Source organism: Hyperoodon ampullatus (genome assembly GCF_949752795.1).
Source record: "Hyperoodon ampullatus genome assembly, chromosome: 2".
Classification (NCBI taxonomy): Eukaryota; Metazoa; Chordata; class Mammalia; order Artiodactyla; family Ziphiidae; genus Hyperoodon; species Hyperoodon ampullatus.
Window position 1 is genome coordinate 34,899,697 of NC_136915.1, and position 21,061 is coordinate 34,920,757.

At 50.7% G+C, this 21,061-nt stretch overlaps 1 protein-coding gene across 2 annotated transcripts in view; it reads right to left on the reverse strand.

The window, feature by feature from the left end:
- HIVEP3 (HIVEP zinc finger 3) overlaps window positions 1-5,868 on the reverse strand; it is a gene marked incomplete at both ends in the record, with an annotated part of 57,526 nt that extends 51,658 nt beyond the window's left edge. For both annotated transcript variants that reach the window (XM_079697368.1, XM_079697367.1), the window contains one exon: window positions 796-5,868. In XM_079697368.1, the coding sequence (XP_079553494.1) occupies window positions 796-5,868 (5,073 nt within the window). The remainder of the gene's footprint in view (window positions 1-795) is intronic.
- Between the last annotated feature and the right edge of the window lie 15,193 nt (window positions 5,869-21,061).

Genomic DNA, 21,061 nt, shown 5'->3' on the forward strand with positions numbered 1-21,061 from the left:
GGCACAGTGAGGTTACTCAACCAATAAGACCAATTGTTATTCCACAAATATCAAGTCAGCATAGCACATCATGGCCTAAATCCTTATGCTGGCCTTGTCAGGATATGGAGGTGTCACGGTCTTAAGCAAACTTGGAATTATCAAATGTCAATCTTCCTGAACTTGCAGGGATCAGCTCATTTTATGCCTCCTGATGCAGCCTCAAGTCAGAGGCAATGGAGGAGTAAACATGAGCCCTTAGTCGGGGCTGTGCACTACCACCAGCATAGATGAGTCAAGCTGTGACATTGCCACCTACTGGTAAAGAGGGATACTGCAGCCAAGCTCTATTTGCTCTCCTACTCACAGAAAAGAAAGAAGGAATATTTCAGGAGTCATTTGTGTCAAATTCTAGACTCTCTGACAATGGGAAGATTTCAAGTGGCACCAGAGAACAGAAATAGTAGATGTGAAGAATAGGAAAAGACTAACCAGACAAGGGAGAAATGTATGTTGGAGTGGCAGTTTTCCATCTGTCTTTTGGCTGAGATTGTGTCTTTGATTTTTCAACAGAAGCTAATGGGAAAGTGGATCACTTTAAAGCTCACTTTATTGAAATGTACCTAGTCCAATGATATAAGGGACACTGACAAAGAAACCCAATAAATAAGGTGATCAGTCACAGCTGATAGAGAGGAAATCTGCCCACTCAGTTGGCTCTCATTTTGCAAATGGAACTTGAGGAGAACGTGGCTTTAAAAGCTCAGCAAAGACTTTTAACATCAGTGGGGAGAAGAAAAACAAGGCTGAACTCACCTCTGTCATGCGGGGCTTGCGGGAGCTGGATGGCACAAGCCTTCCTGTCTCAGGATGCGGAGCTGTGGCCATGGTGTATGTCTCTTTGCTCACCTTCTGCTTAGACCTCAGGAGGGACAAAGCAGCTTTAGTGGAAACCCCCGGAAGGTTGGGGTTGTACAAACTTATGCACCAACCAGCGTAAACAGAGGACCTCCTATCTGCATGCTGGATGTGATTTGGCTTAATGTAGTTTAAATAGCACCAACTGACATTAGTGGTCGTGTGGAGGCTGGGGAACTGCAGTACCTTCTTTGAGTCCGTACCTTCTTGCAACTTGGCTGGCCTGGGGGATGTTTCTGACAGAGGCTGTGAGCTGAGAGGTGCCAGTGGAGGGAGGTCAGGTTGTTCCTTGGAATCTTCTTTCTTCACACTCAGTGGGAGCAACCCTCTTCGGTGAGGTTTACCAGACGGCTGGGCATATTCCTTCAAAGCCTCTGAGCCCGGGGTTGTCACACGGGGCAATGAGGGCTGAGGAAGGGGAGGAATTTCCTTTGGGTCGGATGGATCTGAGGACAGGCTGGACAGTGTTTCTACTTCCCTCCTGCCCTGGCCCTGGCTGCCCAAGTGGGACTTCTCTAGTCTCCTGCTATCCTCGGTGCTGCTAAGCACCACACTGCACGGTTTCACCAGCTCGAGTTTTTCATCTGCCTTGGAAGCCTCCTCTTCCTTTACTCTTTTTTGCTGCTGGGTTTCCATGGTAAGTTCAAGGCTGCCAGCTGGTGAAAGGACACGTTTGCTTCCCCCAACTGTTGATGAACTCCCCTCCAGGCTCAAGACACTCTCTGATGACAGGGAAGTGCCTTTTCTTTCAGGTAATGTCACAGGCACTCTCAGGTATGGAGTCGGGAAACCTCTGCTTTGCTCTTCACTTACCCCAGCCGGTCTGGGCCCAACCTCGTACACATCTGCCCCACACACAGTCGTCCCCTTGCATGAGGGCTCCTCAAACTTGGGAAGAGCCACAGTTGCTGAGCTGCCCTGGGACTGGGTGACCAGGATCTGGGAAAGAGTGGTGTACATGGCACTCCCATAGGACGGCATGTTGGTCTGGATGCGGACAGGCACAACCAGAGACACCATGGTGTCTGGACAGGCAGGCAGGGCCAGCGGAGGGGCTGACGTGGGTGCTGAGCAGCTGGATGGGAGAGCCACGGGGGGCAGCTGGATGTCACTGCTGTACTCTGTGCTGGGGGAGAGGCCAGGGGTTCCTGTTGCCAGTGTGGCCAGGCTAGTTTTGATCTGGGGTACATGGCTTTCCACATCACCAGGGAGCTGAAGGGCGAACTGGGATTGCAGAGGCAAGAAAAACCCAGAAGAAAGTGCTGAGGAGGCAGGGTAAGGCATGGGGAGAAATGAAGGGGGCTGCCGGAAGGGGATGTTGGCTGGGTGAGGCATGAGCTGGGGGAGGTGGAGTTGGCCTGGGTGCAGAACAGTCGGTTGGAGAGGAAGTGGGGGGGCTTGAAATAAGGAGGGAGGAAGCGGGGGCATGGAGTACGGTGTGGAGAGCAGGCTGGACATGGCCTGGGTGGAGAAGAACTCTGAAGACTGCCCTGGCTCATGCTGTAGGAGGTGCTGGAAGGAAAAAAGGGAGACGGGCGGGGGCAGGTACGGCTTCTCCTGCAAGGGGAGCTGAGCAATGGGGTGGGGGAACACCTGCAGTGCTTCTGTGTAGGGTGGAGTGGCTCCCAGCGCGGGTCTGTCCTGCACCTGGCTCTTGCCTCCCGGGTGCCCGCTGTGTGAGGTGGCGGCAGAGGAAATCGGAGGCAATGGGCTTTTGGCTGAAGATTTACTGGATGAGGGCTTTGGTTCCTCACTCTCCTGTCTTCCCTTGTGGGTGGCCTCTGGCTCGGTTTCGGGAGGCCTGCTCAGAGAGGCCTGTCTCACCAAAAAGCATTTTCTTCTCTCTGCTGGGGCTGCTGAGGCTGCTGGGGCCGCTGGAGCTGTTGGGGCTGGTGCAGAAGGGCCTGTCAAGGACAAGCTGCCGTAGTCAAAGGATTTGCTGCGTGTCTCGGTCATATGGGTGGAGTGGGAAACATTGGGGCTCTGCTCTGAGGCTGACCTCCGCATCTCACGGGTGTGCGGGTGGTGGCTGGGGACAGTTAGCATGTGGGTGCCCAAGGGTTTGGAGCGTGTGTCGGATGAGGGCCCGGCAGCCTCAGCTTTTCCGTGGTCATCCCTCTCGAAGGAGGCGGAGCGGCTGGACCCGCTCAGAGAGACACTGCTCTCCTGGCTCGGGCTGCGAGACAGAGGCATGGAGGACTCAAAGCTGGACTCCCCAGATGACTGGGCCATCTCTGCCAGGCGCAGTCTCTTCTTCTTGGGTGGCAGCTTCTCTGCTGGGAGCTGGGCAAGTGTCTGGCTGCGCTGGGGCCACTGGAACTCCTCCGTCTTCTCGGGCTCCTTAGGGGGCGGCTCCGGCTCTGTGTCTGGACGGTTGGGCTCCTCGGTCACCAGGATCTCGGGAACCTGAATGTTGGGCTGACGGACCAACCTGGGCTGCAGGGAGTGAGCCGAGCGTCCATGCGGGGTGGGCGGGGGCGATGAGAACGGGGCCGCAGACCTGTCTTCCCCTTCCAAGCCGCTGGGCTGCTCCAGAGAGTCGGATTTCTCAAAGGAGCTGGTGTGCTGGATGACAGAAATTTCTTTGGACGTGGTTCTCCTCTCCTTCCCTGATTCTGAACTGGACCCTGGCTTGGGAGTCCTTGGCTGGAAGCTGGCGGATCCCTCCAGGGAGGGCACTGACTTACTCGGCTCTGCTGGTGACTTGGTGGATTCCAAGGGAAGGTTCCGAGCAGCCTCCGATGGCCCGGGGCTGCTGAACTGACTCTCTGTGGACTCAAAGGCGGGAGGCTCCTCCTCGTCTCCGAGGCTCTTCTCTTTCCTCCTCTTCCTCAGTGGAGTGAGCTCCAAGGTGGTCCCCAGTTTGTAATGCATCATCTGGGACCAGGGCTCGTGCTCTGCCTGGCTCTTTTCGGCTTCCGGAGACGCGTGAGCACCTGCGGTGACTGGCTTTGCCATCTGAAGCTCCGAGCAGTAGTACTTCTTATGCGCTTCATAGTTGTCCCTTTTCTTGTACCGAGCACCACATATGTTACATTCATAGATCACCCCTTTTGTTTTCAAACCCTTCTTGGTCTTTTTGGTGAGGTCGCTTTCCCTGGGTTCCGGTTCATCTGCGGGTTTGGAGGCTGCCTCTTTGCTGCTGCTCGGCCCCGCCTCCTCAGAACTGTACTCCCCGCCCAAAGGTAGTTCGATGGCCGGCTGACGCTTGAGCATCCGGGGGTGGGAGGTAAACAGTTGACTGCTGCGGCTCAGGGCTTCCGAGTCGGCGACGTGGTCGTCGAAGGAGTAGCTGCCTCGGAAGGTGTGTGGGGGGGTACTGAGGGTGCAGGTGGCAGAAGGCATTGAGTGGCTTCTCAGCAGAGGCACAGGGGGGGTGGTGCTGGGCGGGTGCTGGAGGCTCAGCAGTGATTGTTCGGGCTTCGTTTTCTCGCTGTGGGAGGACAGGGGCTCCCGGTAGAGGCTGGATTTGGGCGACTCCATGCTGCTCCGCCGTGACAGGGAGCTCCTCCTGGGCTTCACGCTGTCTATCTCGCTGGTGTCCACCACGGCCTCGTTGATGGTGATGAGCTTGGTGATGTGCTCGATCACCTGCGTCCGGGGCACAGACAGAGGCACCAGGCTGGGCTTGTCTTCGGTGGGCAGGGGCAAGAGGGGCTGCGTGGAGGTGGCCGTCAGCATGGCGGTCCGCTGCCCGATCCGCCCGCACTTACCGAAGATGATCTCGGCGTAGGACCTGGCGTTGGTGTTTGGGGGGCTGACCTGCTGTTCGGCGCTCTCGGAGCGTGAGAAATACCCAGATTCAGTGCTCCCTTTGCTGCCCGGGCTCAGGAACGCCTGCTCGTCGATCACCTTCTTCCTCTCGCTCAAGCGGAGGGCCAGCTTCTGCTTTATCGTGTGGGTGTCTTCGGGTTTATGGCTCAGGGGGTGTTCGGATGAGGCTTCTGCGAAGGGAGCAGGGTCCTCGAGCGACGGGGCTGAGCTGGACTGGGACAATGAACAGCGTTCGTGGCTGGAACCCTGGCTCCCAGAGCTGTACAAGCCACTGGACAGGAGGGGGTGCTTGGGCCTCGGCGACAGCTCTGCGGGGTGAGTGGACGTGCCGCCCGTTTCCTCTTCCGAATCTGTGCTTTCCCCCTCAGTGGGTTCCTCAAACTCTTCCCCAGGGATCCTCTCCATCTCCAGCCCTGGGGGGTACATCTCTCCGCCCATTCCCGAGGCCAGGCCAGCTTTGATGCGGTGGGCATGGGACTTCCTGTGCTTGTAGAGGTTACTCTTGGTCTTGAAGGAGAAGCCGCAGGGGCCACAGGGGTAGGGCCTCTCACCTGTGTGCGAGCGGATGTGTTTCTGGAGCACACTGGGCTTGGCACAGGGGCGGCTGCAGTATTGGCATATGTACTTGCCCGGCTTCTGTGGTTTCCTCTCCTTCTTGTGTGACTCTTCTGTGGGCTTCAAGGAGACCTGCGAGGGACGGGGCACAAAGACTTTGGGGATGCCAGGCAGGTCCTCGGGAGGAATGATGGAAGCATGGGAAGGGAGGAGCTGGCTCTGAGGATGGAGCCCAGGGCTCACGAAAGAGCCTGAGGGTCCGGGTCTCAAGGGGTCAACCAGCTGCCACGTGGACCCCTCCAGGAGATGCTCGGGTTTGCCGGGCGACATGAATGCTGGTGTCAGAGGGTGCTGCGGAATCTGCGAGATGTGGACCGAGGCTTCGATGGAGGACCTCTTGGGGGGATTCTGCGGCTGGCCTGTTTTCTCCTGAGAGCCTTCCCTAAGAACCGATGAGGGGCCTGGGAAGGGCTGTGGGGCTAGGAGCTCTTGGAAGGGGCCCTCTTGGGTGGCAGCCGTGCTGCTGCCTGGGTACGGGGCGCTGGATGAGACACTGGTCTGAATGGCCTCTCCTTTGGTCAGCCGCTTCCGGGGACTTCCCTCAGCCTTCTTGGTGCCCTTGACACTTTGTTCAGGATCCATGACCTCCACGGGACTTCAGATGCTATTCAGGGAAGGTCGGGGCAGGCTGCATTTACGAATAACCCAAGCGTCCCAAGGAGGCGTCTGGCTTGGGCCACATTGGTCAAGAGCTATGGAAGCCAAACCCAAGATGGTTTTGGGAGTTTTTTTGCAAGTGTCACTGGGTGCTAGTGGACTCAGAGCAGGTCATCAGGGCCCAGACTATTCACGTCAGTGAGGCATGGCCCTCTACTTTGCAGACAGAAAACGCGCCAGCACTTTCTGCCTGAATGTCTGTCGTGGAAACGTCATGAAGGATGTCAGTGTTGCCATTGTATTGTTTCAGTTGGCAGTGGCAAGTGGCCCCCCACAAGTCCCCTGTGTGCTATGTGAACCGTTGACGGCTGGAGACGGCTGTGTGCATGGCCCAGGCATCCCTGGTCCCCGCACGAGAGAAGCCACGCTGGACACCGCGGGCAGCTCTGTCCCGCCTCTTCTCCCCTTTTGTCCCGTGTTGGAGATGAACGGCCGCGGAGGGGAATTCACGCTCTTCTACTTGACAAGAGCACACACACAGAAATAGAAGAGAAGAGAAGAGAGAGTTACTGCGACTTATCCACAGCTCGGGCAGCTCCGACCTGGTGAGATCCCTACAGGTTAACCAGGGAGACCCGACCCGAACCCAGAGCTCCAGGCTCTGTGCATTGAAGCACTGCTGGTGCCTCCCTTGTCTGCATTCCCAGGGATGCCCACTGTGGTTCTGAGGACTGTGGCTGTGTGGAGCGCTGGGAGCAGGAGGCAGGGTGGGCTCTGGGAACCTCAGGGCACTTAGCGATGGGAGGCTTGGGCTCCGGTCTCTGCTCAGAGAGTGACTCCAAGTGGGTTTCAGCTCCCTAAGCCTCATTGCCTCATCTGTGAAATGGGATAACAGCAATTCCTGCCTCAACTGCATCTCGGGCTGTGGTGGGGTCCAACATGGAAATGGATGTGGATGCTGTAGGATGAACCCCGGCCGGTCCCGTGGCTGGTGCAAGAGTTGGGGCCGGTGGGTTATTTGGAGATAAGCTTTCTAAGAGGGGGACTGTTCTCGGGTTAGTATTTCTCTCTGGCCCTGGCTTCTGAGGGTGTCCAGGAAGGGCATCATTCATGGCTTTGCTAACCCTTGCTAACCCACCTCCCAAACCAGTGTTTCATAGAAAAGCTAAAGCCACTGCCCCAGCCTGTGGGAGCTCACAGTCTAACACAGCATGACCACCAGATCTGCCAAGCAATACCTGGAGGGTCATTCTGGAAGTTTCCTCCAGGTATTCAAGCTTTCCTTGTCCAGTCAGTGCCCCAGGGATACCCTGGAAGTAGTTCAGAATGGGGGTCCTTGCCAAACTGAGGGGCAAAGCTGATCAGAGCAGAGCCCCACGTGTGTGTGCCCTGCCAGGGCCAGCCAAAAGTCGGGCAGCCTAGGCTTCCTGGGCTCCAAGGGCATTGCAGAGCCATTCTCCCCAGGAGCATGGTGAGAATTTCAAAGCTGGAAGTCACTGTGAACTTTGTCTCGCCAGCCACCTTACTTTCCAGTGGACAAAACTAAGGACTGAAGAGGGAGGGTGGCCTGCTAAGGTTCTATGTTCCTAAGAGGCAGGGCCAGCACTTGAACTCAGGCTCCCCACAGCCAGATTCTCTTCCCCCGTCACCTTGCAGGTGTCTGTCCCCTGGGTGAGGGTCTGGGGGGTGACCGTGTCTCTGCAGCTTTCTTCCCTTTCCTGCAGGCTTGCTCTGCCCCTGGCATCCTGACCTCAGGCTCCCTTCATGACCTCACCTTTATTTTCATTGGGTGTTTGCTGATGCAGTGTTGAAAAGTTTCCTTCTTCTACTTTCACAGAGTGCTCAGAAAGTTAACAAGTCTGAAAGACTCAAATAATTTTCGCTCAAATGGCAGGACCTCGGACATAGTAACATGCCATGGAAGGGCAGGTAGTTCAATAACTAACTAAAAATTATATTCTATAAATTTATTCCTTTTTTGTTTCTTTCCATCTTGGTTCTATAGAGACTTCAATGTAACTATAACAAAATTTAATAAATATTTTTTAAAGAATGACAAGCTATAAATAAATATAAGAAAGTTGTAAATAAGAATAACAGGGCTTCCCTGGTGGCGCAGTGGTTGAGAGTCCGCCTGCCGATGCAGGGGACATGGGTTCGTGCCCCGGTCCGGGAAGATCCCGCATGCCGCGGAGCGGCTGGGCCCGTGACCCATGGCCGCTGAGCCTGCACGTCCGGAGCCTGTGCTCCGCAACGGGAGAGGCCACGGCAGTGAGAGGCCCGCGTACCGCAAAAAGAAAAAAAAAAGAATAACAAATCAGAACAAAGGAAAATGTAAATAAGGCAGGAGGTCAGGATTGGTGGGATGGAAAGAATATTGGTATAACAATCATAACGGCTTACGGTGCTTCTATAGTTCAGCTATACACTTATATCTGAGCTTCCTGGCAGTCAAGGAGAAAAGAGAAATATGGTCCATTACAGAGTCTTTATATCCAGAGAGGAAGAAATATATAAGTTCCTTGCAGGAAGCAGAGGATTGATTGAAAAGAACTTTTTCATGTGGTACTTCAGACAGGGGCAGTGAATGATGCATAAGATCACCTATGTCTTCAAATGACATCCCTCCAAGGCTCTTCTTTGAGCAGTCAAAGCCCTCCTTTGACTCAGGCAGAGAGCATCCTCCCAAAGCAGGGAAATCTCATTTCATCATATTACTGTCAGTAGGGTGGCCATGTAAGATATCATCCAAACTAGGCCACTTTTTTTTTTTTTTTTTTTGCGGTACGCGGGCCTCTCACTGTTGTGGCCTCTCCCGTTGCGCAGCACAGGCTCCGGACGCACAGGCTCAGCGGCCATGGCTCACAGGCCCAGCCACTCTGCGGCATGTGGGACCTTCCCGGACTGGGGCACGAACCCGTGTCCCCCGAATCGGCAAGCGGACTCTCAACCACTGCGCCACCAGGGAAGCCCCAAACTAGGACACTTTTGAGAGTGAAAGAGGTACAATTAATAATTATGGAGGAGCAAAAGCAAAAGACCAGCGCTGTCCCAGGCAAATCAGAACAAATGGTTACCCTTACAGTCAATATTTACCTTGTGACCCAAACCAGGCAAAAGTACCATCTCTGGGGGTCTGGTACAAACTTTTGGTCTTTGCTGGGAGGACTGAAATGACACCATGGTCTCCTGTGGATTCCTAGAGACTGGTTGCCTAGTCTCATCCCCTCACTTGACATATGGGGAAACTGAAGCCTAGAAGGATGATGTGATTTCCCCTAAAAATTGCACAGTGATGGTAGCTGAGGCAGACCACCGTCTGCCTCCCACCCTCTGGCCAGGGCTCATCTCCACCTCAGTGAATAAATGCCCCTTAGGACCACTGTGGCACAATGGGCACTGCAGTCTGTGGCTCCCTGTTTGATGGAGGCACCAGCTTGGCCCCACAGGATGTGGCTGTATCCCTGGCAATGAGCATCAGTGGGTGTCCAGAGGCTTAACAATCAAGGGGGCCTTTCAACGTACATCCTAACCTCACTTTGGCTGCTGGACAGGAGAAATGGGGAGCAGACTGAGGTTGGGGAGTCCATCCTGGTGGCATTACCCCCAGGCCTCATTTATCCAAGCTAATGTGGGCAGAAGTGCTGAGTCATAGAAAAGTCAGATGAGGCAGCCAGCATCTGCAGTGTAGATGGAGAACTGTGCTCCGGACTGGTCTGCAACTCCCGGGCTTGGCTGTACCTGTAGGAGGGGTGGAGGGGGAGGCCCCTGGGTGCTCTGTATAGATAATAAAAGGTTGACTCTACCTACTATTTCTAGTGACCCTTTCATGCAAGGATCTCAAAGCACCCCCAAAATACTAGCTAGTGGTAAGCTTTGCTTCTTCCAGTGGATGGAAGTGACCCTCCACATGACTGGGTGGTGAATGATCAGTCTGGGTGAGGGTCAGTTGGCCAAGGAGGAGGACTCTACATCGTCGAGTCCTGTGGTTCTCCCTTCACCGAGCCACAGGCTCTCCAGGGGCAGGTGGGGAAGTGCCCAGAGGCTGGGGTTTGGAGATTCCCAGGCCAGGTAGGAGGGGTGGGGTGGATGAGGGAGACAGGTGACTATTGTGTCCTCAGGTGACTCACTGGGCCAGCACCACCTGCCTGGGGTCAGCATCCAGCCTGCACCTGTGAGCCGGGCTCAGTGCTCTTCCCAAGAGGGCCCTCCTGCCAGCACCCTCTGGGGCAGGAGCATCCAGGACATGTCAGCACCATCGGCGACCCAGAAGGAGTGGGTCAGTGAGGCCCGAGAGCCGAAAGGTCCACCCCTTCATTCTGCATAGAGGGCACCTGAGCTGCAGGGGGCAATGACTATTTCAGGCCACACAGGTCCTCGGGCTCCTGGGCCAGTGCTCTCTGCTGCCCTGCTTCACACCTCATGACAGGCCAGAGGTCCTTAATACGAGAGGCAATGGGAGGTGGCAGCAGGACTGGGGCAACCCTATGAGGGCTAAGAAGGCTTCAGCCTTAGAATGGATTCCAGCTCACACTGGCATCATCACTTGTTTACTTAACTCTTTAATCCCTTTAGAAGGACTGTTTCCAATCACTGTGACCAAGTGTCACTAAGAAAATGGCTCTTTTCTATCTTCTGTGCTTCTGAAGGTATGTGTCAAGTTTTAATATAAACTTGAAGTAACAGAAGAAAAAGCTGCCTCTGCAGAGAACTGGTGAGCACACCTGTAAAAGTCACCAGTGACATGAGGTCAGAGGTAGAGGGTTTTCTTGACAGGGCCCAGAAGCTGGGCCAACAGGGGCCTGAGCCTCAGGCCAGAGGGAGGATGGATGTCCTCTGCTGATGGTGGCAGAATGGCTATGGGGTCCACATTGTCTGCCACTGAGGCCACAGCCTTCAGAGCTCTGGCTTAGAAGCCAGCTTAGGACCATGAAGAGAACCTGAGTTTCAAGATCCAGTTGGCTAGCGTATCAGACAACTTGGCTCCCACTTCTGGAAGCTTCCATAGGTCTAGCTATTAAGACAGCCCAACAAGGAAGAGAGCAGGGTGCTGGGGCTGGAGTCACAAAGGCCTCAGGGGAGTGGGAAGTGAGGGAAGAGCCAACAGGGCCGAGGCAAGGGGGGCTGAAGCTCTGAAACCAAACTGGAAACCACTTTCGTATCCAAGGTGCAGGGATAAGGTGGCCATGGCCCAGAGTGGGCTCCCAGGGGCTCTACCAAACGGGAGGTGGGAGGTGGGCTCTGTCAGGTGGTCAATTCCACCAGTCCTGGCAGGGGGCCAACTTGAATCTGCACGGGCTCTAGACCAGGGAGCTTGGGTCACCAGCCAAGTTAGAGAAAACTGAGGCAAGACAGGGACAGGAGCCTGATGTCCAGGGGCTATTAGGTCAATCTGCCCCAGACTTGGGGCATAAAGTTCTTATAATTTAGTTACACATATACATGCATGCATGTACCCCAATATGCCAAAATCTGGTCAAAATTTTATTGACCATAAATAATAAAACATACCGATGTTAAAAACACCAGGAAAGCAAGTCTTCCCCTTATTTTCAGAAGCTGAAACCCAGCACAGAAGGCCACAGGCTGGACAGGAGGCAAACAGTAAGTGTTTTTATTTAAGGACCCAACACCAAAACCAGTGCCCCTTCTGAGAATCTCTGTGTGTGACACTGTGTGTGTGTGTGTGTGTGTGTGTGTACAAGACGGGGCAGAATTCTTTTGCTGCAAAGAAAAGTAAAAGTGGCTGGGGGCTCAGCTGGTGGCAAGAGAGGGTGAGTGTGAAGATGTGGGTCTGGAGACTAACGGAAGGGGTTGTCAGAGAGTCACTGAAGGAAGTCTGGACAGAGAGTGGCCAAGGCCAGTGGTGGGGCTCTGGCTGGGAATGGGGAACGTGGCAGAGACTGAAAATGTCTCCCACTAGCCGCTCCCCTTTCTTTTTGTAATTGAAGCCCCAGAGTATCAGCTGGATCTGTGGTCACCCAGTTGGACTGTATCTACCAGCTTCCCTTGCAACTAGTTCTGGCCAACAGATGTATCTCGTAGGTCATGGCCAGAAAGAAAGGTGTCTGCCCTCCACGTCCACATTTTCTCAGGAAGGAACATGGAAGTAGTGGTGGTGGTGAGCCAACTCTGACCACATGGAAGGGAACCTGACCTCAAGGGACGGCATGAAGCAAAGTCACCTGCCCCCATGAGAGAACGACACCGTCTAGCTCGTCTTAAGCCACATCTACTCGGTCCCTTTTAGAGCAGTCAAACAAACACACTAACTCACACAGACGGTTGCAGTGCAATATTAGTCCTGGGGAGTCTAATAAGAGCTTGACAGAGCCCAGGCCTGGGAACACTGGGATACAGGGAAATGCAGCAACACAGACCGGGGTCCAGGCCTAAAGGACATGATGGGCTCTTGCGAAGGGGCAGGTGTCCAGTCACCAAGCCCACACACACAGCAACACAGCATGAGACCCCAAAGGCAGCTTTGCAACTCAGCTTGTGTTTGAACCCTGGCTTCTCCACCTCCTAACTGGAAATTTTGGGAACCTCTCTAGGCCTCAGTCTCCCTACCTATAAAATGGGGACAATAAAAGTACCACATGTGGTTTAAATTGAGCTATTTCATAAGCAACGCTTAGTATAGTACCTCCTGGAATATAGTAAACAGTCAAGAAATAATGGCCATCACTGTTATCAGGTGAAGTCTTTCTGTTTGAGGGGCTGCCCTGGCCTTGTGGAAAGAGCACTGGCCTGGATGCCAATCCTGGCTCTGCTGCTTTTAGGCCGCAGACCGTTGTGAGCACTCAATGTGATTATCACGTATAGAAAGTACAGGCATAACTCATTTAACTGTGCTTCGCTTTACTGCACTTTGCAGACAATGCATTTTTTTACAAATTGAAGGTTTGTGGCAACCCCGCATCGAGCAAGTCTATCAGCGCCATTTTTCCTACACCATTTCCAACACTTCCTGTCTATGTGTCACATTTTGGTAGTTCTCATAATATTTCAAACTTTTTTAAATTATTATTACACTTGTTATGATGATCTGTGATCAGTGATCTTTTTTTTTTTTTTTTTTTTTTTTTTTTGCGGTATGTGGGCCTCTCACTGCTGTGGCCTCTCCCGCTGCGGAGCACAGGCTCTGGACACGCAGGCCCAGTGGCCACAGCTTACAGGCCCAGCCGCTCCATGGCACGTGGGATCCCCCCGGACCGGGGCACGAACCCGCGTCCCCTGCATCAGCAGGCAGACTCCCAACCACTGCGCCACCAGGGAAGTCCCTGTGATCAGTGATCTTCGATGTTACTACTGCAGTTGTTTTGTGGCTCCATGAACCATGCCCGTATAAGATGGCAGACTTAATGGATAAAAGTTCTGTGTGTTCTTTCTGACTGTCCCAACAGGCCATTCACCGTCTCTCTCCCTCTTTTTGGGCCTCCTTATTCCCTGAGACAACAACAATGTTGAAATTAGGCCAATGAATAGCCCTACAGTGGCCTCTTAAGTGTTCAACTGACAGGAATAGTCACACGTCTCTCACTTTAAATCAGAAGGTAGAAATGATTAAGCTTAGTGAGGAAGGCATGTTGAAAGCTGAGATAGGTCAAAAGCTAGGCCTCTTGTGCCAAAGAGTTAGCCAAGCTGTGACTGCAAAGGAAAAGTTCTTGAAGGAAATTAAAAGAGCTACTGCAGTGAAAACACGAATAAGAAAGCGAAACAGCCTATTGCTGATAAGGAGAAAGTTTGAGTGGTCTGGAGAGAAGATCAAACCAGCCATAATGTTCCCTTAAACTGAAGCCTAATCCAAGGCAAGGCCCTAACTCTCTTCAATTCTATGAAGGCTGAGAGAGGTGAGGAAGCTACACAAGAAAATTTTGAAGTTAGAAGAGGTCTAAGGAAAGAAGCCGTTCTCCATAACATCAAAGTGCAAGGTGAAGCAGTGAGTGCTGATGTAGAAGCTGCAGCAAGTTATCCAGAAGATCTAGCTAAGATAATTCATTATGGTGGCTACACTAAACAACAGATTTTCAATGTAGATGAAACAGCCTTATTTGGAAGAAGATGCCATCTAGGACTTTCATAGGTAAAGAGGAGAAGTCAGTGCCTGGCTGCAAAGCTTCAAAGGACAGGCTGACTCTCTTGTTAGGGGTCAGTGCAGCTGGTGACTTCAAGCTGAAGCCAATGCTCATTTACCCATTCTGAAAAATCCCAGGGTTCTTAAGGATTATGCTGAATCTTACTCTGCCTGGGCTCTATAAATGGAACAACAAAGCCTAGATGACAGCACATCTGTTTACAACATGGTTTACTGAATATTGTAAGCCCAGTGTTGAGATCTACTGCTCAGAAAAAAAGATTCCTTCCAAACTATTACTGCTCATTGACAATGCACCTGGTCACCCAAGAGCTCTGATGGAGATGTTCAAGATTAATGTCGTTTTCATGCCGGTAACACAGCATCCATTCTCCAGTCCATAGGTCAAGGAGTAATTTCCACTTTCAAGTCTTATTATTTAAGAAATATATCTCATAAGGCTATAGCTGCCATAGACAGTGATTCCTCTGATGGATCTGGGCAAAGTAAATTGAAAACCTTCTGGAAAGGGTTCACCATTAAAATACCATTAAGAACATGTGTGATTTCATGGGAAGAGGTCGAAGTATCAACGTTAATAGGAGTTTGGAAGAAGTTGATTCCAACCCTCATGGATGGCTTTGAGAGGTTTAAGACTTTAGTGGAGGAAGTAACTGCAGATGTGGTGGAAATAGCCAGAGAATTAAAAGTGAAGCCTGAAGATGTGACTGAATTGCTGCAATCTCATGATAAAGGGATCTCATGATCCCTTCCTAGGGATCAGTAAAGAAAGTGGTTTCTTGAGAAGGAGTCTACTCTTAGTGAAGATTTTGTGAAGAAAAAATCAAAAAGATTTTGTGAAACAATGACAAAAGATTTAAAATATTACACAAACTTAGTTGATAAAGCAGCAGCAGGGTCTGAGAGGATTGACTCCAATTTTGAAATAAGTTCTACTGAGGGTAACTTGCTACCAAACAGCATTGCATGCTACAGAGAAACTGTTCGTGAAAAGAAGCAGTCAATTAATGCGGCAAACTGCACTGTTGTCTTATTTTAATAAACTGCCACAGCTGCCCCAGCCTTCAGCAATCACCACCCTGATCAGTCAGCAGCCATCAGCACTGAGGCAAGACCCTCCGCCAGCAAAAAGATTATGACTCACTGAAGGCTCAGAAGAGGGTTAGCATTTTTTAGCAATAAAGTATTTTTTAATTAAGATATGTACATTGTTTTTTTTAGACATAATGCTATTGCATACTTAGTAGACTACAGTATAGTGTAAACATAACTTTTATACGCACTAGGAAACCAGTACATTTGTGCGGCTCGCTTTACTGCGGTGGTCTGGAACCAAACCCACAACATCTTCAAGGTCTGCCTGTGTCTGGCACACAACTGGTGCTTGAAAAATGAGAGCAGATGTTGAATCTGTAGGTCAAAGCAGGGCCTCCAAAGAAGCCAACACAATGCTGAACCACTCAGCTAGTGGTATAGCCTTTCTAAGTCCCCCAGACAAGAGAGGTATTGGTTCCCAAGCTGGGCGGGGCCAAGTGGTAACAGCAGTGGGGACAAAAGCATAGGCAGGTGATCAGGTGGTGACAGGTCTTATGGACCTGACTTTCTGGGACACTTTTCAGATTGAATGTTTCATACCAACCCAGGGCTCAAGCTAGAACTGAAGATACTCATGGATTAAGTCATTGCAATCTTGGCACACAGCTTTCCCAGATGGGCTGGTCCATCCCACTGCCTCGATGAAAGCTGTACTAGATGGTTCTCCTACAGAGGCTGGAGATTTTGGAGCCTCCAGTGTACCTCTTGGTCACTGGCTTCCTGTGAAATGGTGACTGGTCAGTGAGGCCCAGGGCAGGACAGCTCTCAGAGGGGCCTGAATCCTGGCCTCCATTACAGCCAAATGGATGAACTGCATGAGAATATCCTGTCCTCAGACTCACAGCACTTTGTACCCATCACCGTAATTTGCTTCTTGGAGGATACTGAGGCCCAGAGGAGAAGCATGACCTGCCCATGGAGAGCCAGCTAGGAGGTGTTCAGGCCAAATGGAAGGAAATTCCTGAGTCCTCCAATTCTCTGTTTGGGGCCATTTCCCCTGAATGGCAGGGACTGCCTGACTCTGATTCAGCTTCCCTGGGAGCTCCTCAGGAGAAGACAGATCTGGGCTACAGGTAGGATGGCAGGTAGGGCACCTGAAGAGAGCCAGGGGCCAGAGCACCTGGACTCCTCACCATAGTCGGCTACCCTGTTTCTCAGGCTCTGTGTGTCTCCTCCAGCAAGGGCAGTGGGAGAGGCCTGGAGTCACTCTGCCTGCATGGGACCCAGTTACCTGTAGCAGGAAGCCCCTGACACAGCTCTGTTGTGTGATCCTCAACATTTTCTTGCTTTGTCCACCTGCTAGAGGTCACCTGCACTCCTTGGCTCCTGGCCCCTGCCACCTTCAAAGCCAGCAGTGGCTGGCCACATCTTTCTCACGTCGACTCACTCCAAGACTGACTGCTCTGACTCTCTTTCACCTATAAGGGCTCTTGTGATTATGTTGGTCCCCACCTGGATAATCTAGAATAATCTCCCCACCTCCACATCCTTGATTTAATCTCATCTACAAAGTTCCTTCTGTCATGAAAGGCAACAAATTCACAGGTTCCAGGGATTAGGATGTGGACATCTTTGGTAATCATTAGTCTGCTTACCACAGAGATACCTTAATATTTTTTAAATCTGTATTTCTCGTTCTCTAGAACAAGGCTTAGAACTGTGCATAAGCTTATCAAACAATTATTTCATTCAGGGAATTATTTTTCATATCCTTTGTGTATGTTTCTAATGAATTATATATTTATTTGTTTATACAAACTCTTCGATACTGGGGATATTAATCCTTTCTATATGAACTGCAAATATTTCTCTATTTATTATTAGTCTTTAACTTTGCTGAACAGAAAAATTTTGTTTCTATGTCATCAAATGCATCATCAATCTTTCCTTTTATGACTTTTAGGTTTCGTGTCCAAGATTATTTTTTAGAATGTCACCCACTTTTCTTCTAGCCCCTTTATGATTTCTTTTTTCTTCCCTCTCTCTGTCCCTCCACCCCTCTGTTCCTCCTTCCATCCTTCCCTCCCTCCCTTTCTTTCCATTTCTATCTTGTGTCCATCTGGCATTTATTTTTGTGTAAGGAGTGAGGTAGAGATAAAGCTTAGTGTCTTTTCAATATAGCTAGTCAGTTGTCCTAACACCATTATTGAATAGTCCACCCTCACTCCATTGAAATGTCCTGGGGCATCTTCTAAAAGCACAGGTTCTAGCCCCATCCAGATCCATTGAAAGAGCATCTCTGGGAAAACAGCCTCAGAATCTATATTTTTACAAAACTCTCTGTAAAAATCTGACATAAACTTTTCTACAGCCCCATATTTGGGGACACTGATGAAACTCCTCTAGTTGCCTCCTGTAACTAATCACCTTACCTCTAGGCCCCCAGTGCTCCTCCACCCCACCCCACCATTTACTGTGGAAAGTGAAATCTCTTCAATTGCCAACTTCACCAGGCCCCTCCCTCTGTCAAGAACTCTCAATAGCTCCCAACTGCAGGGAGATGCAGCCAATGGTGTTTCAGCTTCCTCACAACCAGGCCCCGCCCAGCCTGTCCAGCCTCCTCTCTCCACCCAGCGCTTTCACTTTGCGTTAACTCTAACCTATAGGCTCTTGACCTCTCTGCTTGAACACAGTGCTGTTCCCCAGGGAACAGACAGAGAAAGGAGTCTGGAGGTTGATTTCACAGAGGAGTCAGGGAATGCTTCCTGAAAGCACATGTGCTTGAACTAGGCCTTGAAAAATGGGGAAAATCTTGATGGTTAGACTTGAAAGAAAAGGGCTGTAGTCTAGCAGGGAGGTTCAACACATGCAGTGCTCGGGAGGCCGGAATGTGGTCACAGGGAACGGTGAGTTTGCTGCCTCTCTCCCCTCCAGGGCTTTGGGGCTCCCGAGCCCCGTGTGCAGGCCGTTCAGGGTGTGGGCAGAAGATTTCAAAAGTTCCCTCCTAGGTCCTAGAATGACAGGAAAAAGCCCCAAACTGTGAAGGCTCAGTTCTGCCAAACAGATCTTCCAACTGAGCTGGGGTCAGTACTGACCCTCAGAAAGCAGGTAGAAGGCACAGTCTGGTCCTATGGGGTGGCCCAGGGTGTGCTGCTGGGCTGGATCAGGTTTCCAGGGTGACCAGACCCTCACACCCTCTGTCCTGGAAACAGGCAGCATCTAGGGTCTGACGGATTGCCTATGCTGGGAAGAAGAAGTTTTCCACTAGTCCAACAGGTCAAATAGTGCTGCTTCCCTGAGAAGCCTGAGATGTCTGCCTTGGGTCAGACCTGTGGCTTAACCAGTTCATCAGTATCTTCCTGGGAAATGTGTCTCTCCCTGAACTGGGCAGTGGCTGGGCCTTATTCATCTTTGTATTTCAGTGCCGGGCACTGGACCCAGCACTGAGTAAAATATTAAAAATACTTTAAGGGCTTCCCTGGTGGCGCAGTGGTTGAGAGTTTGCCTGCCAATGAAGGGGACACGGGTTCGTGCCCCGGTCCGGGAGGATCCCACATGCCGCAGAGCGGCTGGGCCCGTGAGCCATGGCCACTGAGCCTGCGCGTCCAGAGCCTGTGCTCCGCAATGGGAGAGGCCACAACAGTGAGAGGCCCGCATACCGAAAAAAAAAAATTTTTTTTTTAAATTACTTAAATGAGCATCTACTGTGTGCCCAAACTATACTAAACATTAACATATTGATCCTCACACAGATGCCCTTTTGAGAGCACTGAGGCTCAAAGAGGTGAAGCTAATTGCTTCAGATGATACAAGAAAGGGCAGAGGTAGGATGTGAACCCTGAGTTCAGGCCACTGCCTAGAAAACCCCCAAGAGCATTGACCTTGGTCAGAAGGGCCCTGAGTGGATTCTGCCTGTTTTCCCAGCACCCAGATCCTCCAGGAAGTCTTTCCAGTTAACCACAGCCATCTCCGCTTACACCGCTCTCCTCCCTATGTGCAATCACTCTGCATGACCCTGTTAAACTCAGGGCTGAGTTTCCTGATAAATGCTTTCTATAAACAATGAGTGATAGATTATTCACTGTCTGGGCAGCTCCCCAATCATTTCCCTTAGATGACTGTCTCTGTGTTCCTACTTTCCCTTCTCCTCCTCCCTTCCAACCCCAAGACCCAGACAAGGCTTGGAATTTGTACACACTGGTCGAGAAGCAAATTCTATTCATAGCAAAGAGAAATCTAGGTAATCCCGGGTGAGTTATAACTGGCTGGTGTTTGTCTTCCTGTTAGAAAGCCCAGGGATCAAGGTGGAATTGACATCACAGGGGAGGGGCCATCTCCAGAGACATCTCCAGGAGAGCAGGAACGGGTTTTATAGTCAAGACCAAACAACAATGCAGCCAGAACTCCACTCCGCCAGACCTTCGGAAGCCCAGACTTAGCCCGATTATTTGTGGTTGTGATAAGTAAGGCAAAGATGGTCCTCACCAATGCCTTGTGTCTAGACCAAACAACTGAACTCTTAGTATGTGTCAGGGCCATTCTTAGTGTTTTACACAATAATTCTATCAGGCAGGGACCATTATCATCTGCATTTTACAGATGAGGAAACTGAGACACAAAATCACAAAGCTGGTAATGGCAGAGCTGGAACTTGGGTCATCGGGTAACTTCTGCCGTGGAGACCCTCAAGGCAGCTGGAGCCATGCCAGCCTTGCAGACAGGACTCAGATATGAATCACAGTCCTAACACTTCAGGTAACCGAATACTGTTCCTAGCAGCATTCCTTCCCATCCTGTGGACTGGCCTTGTGAAGAGTACTTTTTTCCCTCTTTCACCAAAAAAGGTAGCTACTGTGTTTAAGTCTTGTTCCCACTGAGACTGAAAATGAAGTAAGATCAGGAACTGTAGCCTGAACTCAACAAGGGCCCAGTGAAACCCAGATGCTTGTAGTTGATTAATTTATGAAGTTACCTACTGCTATAAATCTAGTTATCTATCCACCCACCTATCTCATTATTTATTTATAACCGCCTTGTAAGGATTAAAAGAGGCTTCTGGACACCTGTAAGAACTTGGTGAGCATCTGAACTTAACTCGACCTGCTTATCTTAAATGGGCCAGGAAGTACTTGTGGGTAAAAGAGCCTAAGGAAGAACAAGGCCTGAAATGAAAGCTGGGCACAGTCAGGCAGACTTGTCTTCCAGCCATTCGCATTCTGCCAGTCCTAAGAAACACTTGCACTCCACGTTTGTCCCAATGGCCTGCTCTCTCATGGGTGTCCAGCAGGTCTAGCTGTTCCTTTGATGTCATTTTGTTTCTATACAAATGCCCATGGTACAAAAGTCACACCTGCCTACAAACTTCCTAGGTAGTTAAGGTGTTTTGGTCCACTCTAAAGGGTAATATATAGAACACACTATAACACACATATGCACACATCATAAACTCTATAAGGACAAATGACCAGAGAGACTGGGTGACATACAAAGTGTATTCCAAAGTGGACAATGACAAAAGTAGGGAATACCTATGGTCTCCACCATTCTTGCCCATGTGGCAAGATGGCTATAAACTATACTAGTAATGATACAGCAGTTACAATGATTGCTTTGCAACTCATTTCTTCATTTATTCACTCAGTCTGCAAATATTACGTGGGCCTTCTCAATGCCAGGCCAGTTTATGAAAACAGATATAAATTATAGATCTTACTATAAAAAGCTACAGTAATCAAGGTAGTGTGGCATCAACACAAGGGAGAGAACAACAACAACAACAAAAATCAGTGGAAACAACAGAGTAAGAAAACAGACCCCCACATATACAGTCACCCGATTTATAACTAAGGTGTGATTGCATTTGGTGGGGGAAATGTTAGCCTTTTCAACAAATGGTACTGATGCAACTGGATATCCATATGGAAAAGAATGAACCTTGTCTACAGCATACACAAAAATTAATGTGAAAAGGATGATTGGCCTGAATACAAAAGATTAAACAATAAAGTTTGTAGAAAAAAACAAAAGGACATATCTTCATAAACT